Source organism: Rhinopithecus bieti, unplaced genomic scaffold, assembly GCF_001698545.2.
Source record: "Rhinopithecus bieti isolate Rb0 unplaced genomic scaffold, ASM169854v2 scaffold_39870, whole genome shotgun sequence".
Lineage (NCBI taxonomy): Eukaryota > Metazoa > Chordata > Mammalia > Primates > Cercopithecidae > Rhinopithecus > Rhinopithecus bieti.
Genome location: NW_016817144.1, coordinates 767,702 through 770,604, shown reverse-complemented (window position 1 = coordinate 770,604; position 2,903 = coordinate 767,702). Strand labels below are relative to the sequence as shown.

Genomic DNA, 2,903 nt, shown 5'->3' with positions numbered 1-2,903 from the left:
TAATCCCAGCACTTTGGGTGGCCAAAGCGGGTGGATCACCTGAGGTCAGGAGTTTGAGACCAGCCCGGTCAACATGATGAAACCCCGTTTCTACTAAAAACACAAAAATTAGCTACGTGTGGTGGCAGGCGCCTGTAATCCCAGCTATTCAGGAGGTCGAGGTAGGCGAACTGCTTGAATATGGGAGGCAGAGGTTGCAGTGAGCCAAGATCGTGCCACTGCACTCCAGCCTGGGCAACAAGAGTGAAACTCCGTCTCAAAAAAAAAAAAAAAAAGAGAAGGAACATTTGCAATCTCTATGGCAACATATTTGGCCAAATAGTCCAGGTTTGACAAGCCCACAGGTATTGAGTCCCTAGAAGGATGAAGTTAATGAAAAGCTAGTTTCAAATTAGCTCCAATTTTATTTTTACAAGTTAACAATACACAATTTTATCTTCTATCCTTTTCATTCAAAGGAAAATTAAAACCATACTGTTAGTGTGAACTTCTGTTTCAGAACTTGCCAATTTTTTTTTTTTTTTTTTTTTGAGATGGAGTCTCACTCTGTCACCTAGGCTGGAGTGCAATGGCGTGATCTTAGTTCACTGCAACCTCTGCCTCCTGGGTTCAAGTAATTCTCCCACGTCAGCTTCCGAAGTAGCTGGGACTACAGGTGTGCACCACCACGCCCAGCTAATTTTTGTGTTTTTTTTTCAGTAGAGACAGGGTTTTGCCATGTTGGCCAGGCTAGTCTTGAAATCCTGACCTCAGGTGATCCACCCGCCTTGGCCTCCCAAAGTGCTGGGATTACAGGCGCCAACCACTGCGCCCGGCCTTTTTTGGTTAGTTTTTAAAAGACAAGTGATAGCAGATGTTGATGTTATTAATGTGACCAATGCACTGAATTTCCAAAGAATAAAATTAGATTACTTTAGTACTATATGTCCTTATTCCCAATGACTCACAGGATAAATATGACAGATATCCCACAACTGTCTTCAGTCCTGGGATCATAGAAAAGGACAATTGATAATTTTCCATTAAGCGGAAAATTAATTAGGAGAAATGCCATTTCTAGAATGCTGTTTTCTTTTCTCTTCATTTGAATTTTAAAGTAGACCTCACACTTTCTTCATTTAAATGTCATTTTAAATAACCTTCTAACATTGTTTTATTTTTCTATTTTCTCTGAAATAAATCAAATTAAAACTTGCAAAATTCGTTCACACCAATTCATCTCAGATGTTTCTTCGACAGCAAGCTACTTTTAATTCTGTGAAAATATTTCAGTACTACACCACTTACTCTATGAGGGTGGCCTCAAGTCTTTCTTTTTGCCATTTTTTTTAAAGCATAAAAAAATTAGGTTATCCAGTGTTCGTATAATGGAACTAAAAGTTCCTACAGAGATAACGAATTTGGAACAATAATGATGTAATTAGACTTACAAGTATAAAGCTACAAATAAGCCTTATAAAAACAACTTTATGTTAAATTTAAACCCATACAAAGAAAGGGGAGAGGAAGAGCAAAAAAGAAAAAAAAAGTAGTCACTACCCCTATAGAGAGGACTTAACACCCAATAACCTGTGTCAATGATGTCAGTTGATTCTGTTGAACAACTGATCAAGTCAGAGGATGAGGGCTGAAAGCAATCAAGCTACTGTGACTAGAACCAGCCCGACTCAAAAAAAAAAGTCTACAGCTTACCAGATTGTTGCATACACACTCAGTTTAGACTTTCTGCCACAATATCAAAGTACAAATTCTTCACAAATCACAACTCTATCCCAAATGTTCTTGTATGCTCTGTTGCTTTTCTATTCTACTAAATGACTGATAGCTTTACAATGAAATTTATTTTATTTAAAAAACACTTGCCAAATCACTACCCCACAAAATGTTTAGAATCAGAGGTAACTGTAGAAAGGAAATGTGTATATACTACTTTTATTATTGTAATATGTTTGTTAGTTGAATGAAAACAAACAGTAGCTAAAAAGGTTTCAAATGATAGAAAAACATATCTGGGTAAGTTATGACACAACTTTTTGTGTATTCAGACGACAGAAATGTGTATTTTTGCACCAACTGCAAATACAAAGTTAACAATGAACTTGGGGAACTGAAAGGTCAAAGGGAGTCTCAAAACATATTCACTATTTTAAAATTTAAGACAAAGAAGCTTAGAAAAAAAACCCCAACATATACACCATTATAACAGTCTCTTTTTTTTAATGACTTCCAATTTTAACTTTTTTCTAAAAGCATTAAGACCCTTATTGTAGATTATGTATCATCTCCTCTTTGGCTATGAGATGTGTAGTTTTGTTAACTAGAGACATTAATGAGTTCAGTTTCTGAGACCAGTCATTTAATAAATTATTTGGATCCTTAGGTCTCTGGAAGTTGATAATTCCTGCTAATCTGTCTACTTTAGCAAAGATGGTCTTGTTAACTACTAGATTTGAGAGAAAGGCTTCGGACTCCTGCAAGAGAGAAAGATGAATTGGATTAAGACAGGATAAATTACAGACAATAAACAAAACTTCAGAAAAGCATTTTCTAAACTCTTCATCCAAGAATATGCAGGGGAATTCATTTTTAAGTTAGTAACTGCTCAGCTGGGTGCGGTGGCTCATACCTGTAATCCCAGCACTTTGGGAGGCCGAGGTGGGTGAATCACTTGAGGTCAGGAGTTCAAGACTAGCCTGAGCAACATGGTGAAACCCCATCTCTATTAAAACTACCACAATTAGCCAGGTATGGTGGCATGTGCCTGTAGTCCCAACTACTCGGGAGGCTGAGGCAGAAGAACCGCCTGAACCCTGGAGGTGGAAGTTGTAGTGAGCTGAGATCGCAAAAAATGTACTCCTGCCTGGGCAACAAGGCGAGACTCTGCCTCAAAAAAAAAAAAAAAA

General features: G+C 37.6%; 1 protein-coding gene across 1 annotated transcript in view; it reads right to left on the bottom strand.

Moving 5' to 3' along the window:
* Nucleotides 1–1,089: 1,089 nt before the first annotated feature.
* Nucleotides 1,090–2,903, bottom strand: part of PSMD12 (proteasome 26S subunit, non-ATPase 12) — a 25,415-nt gene continuing 23,601 nt past the window's right edge. Inside the window, exon 10 of the mRNA XM_017855822.1 lies at nucleotides 1,090–2,589. Within this exon, the coding sequence (XP_017711311.1) occupies nucleotides 2,262–2,589 (328 nt within the window). The 3' untranslated portion in view covers nucleotides 1,090–2,261. The remainder of the gene's footprint in view (nucleotides 2,590–2,903) is intronic.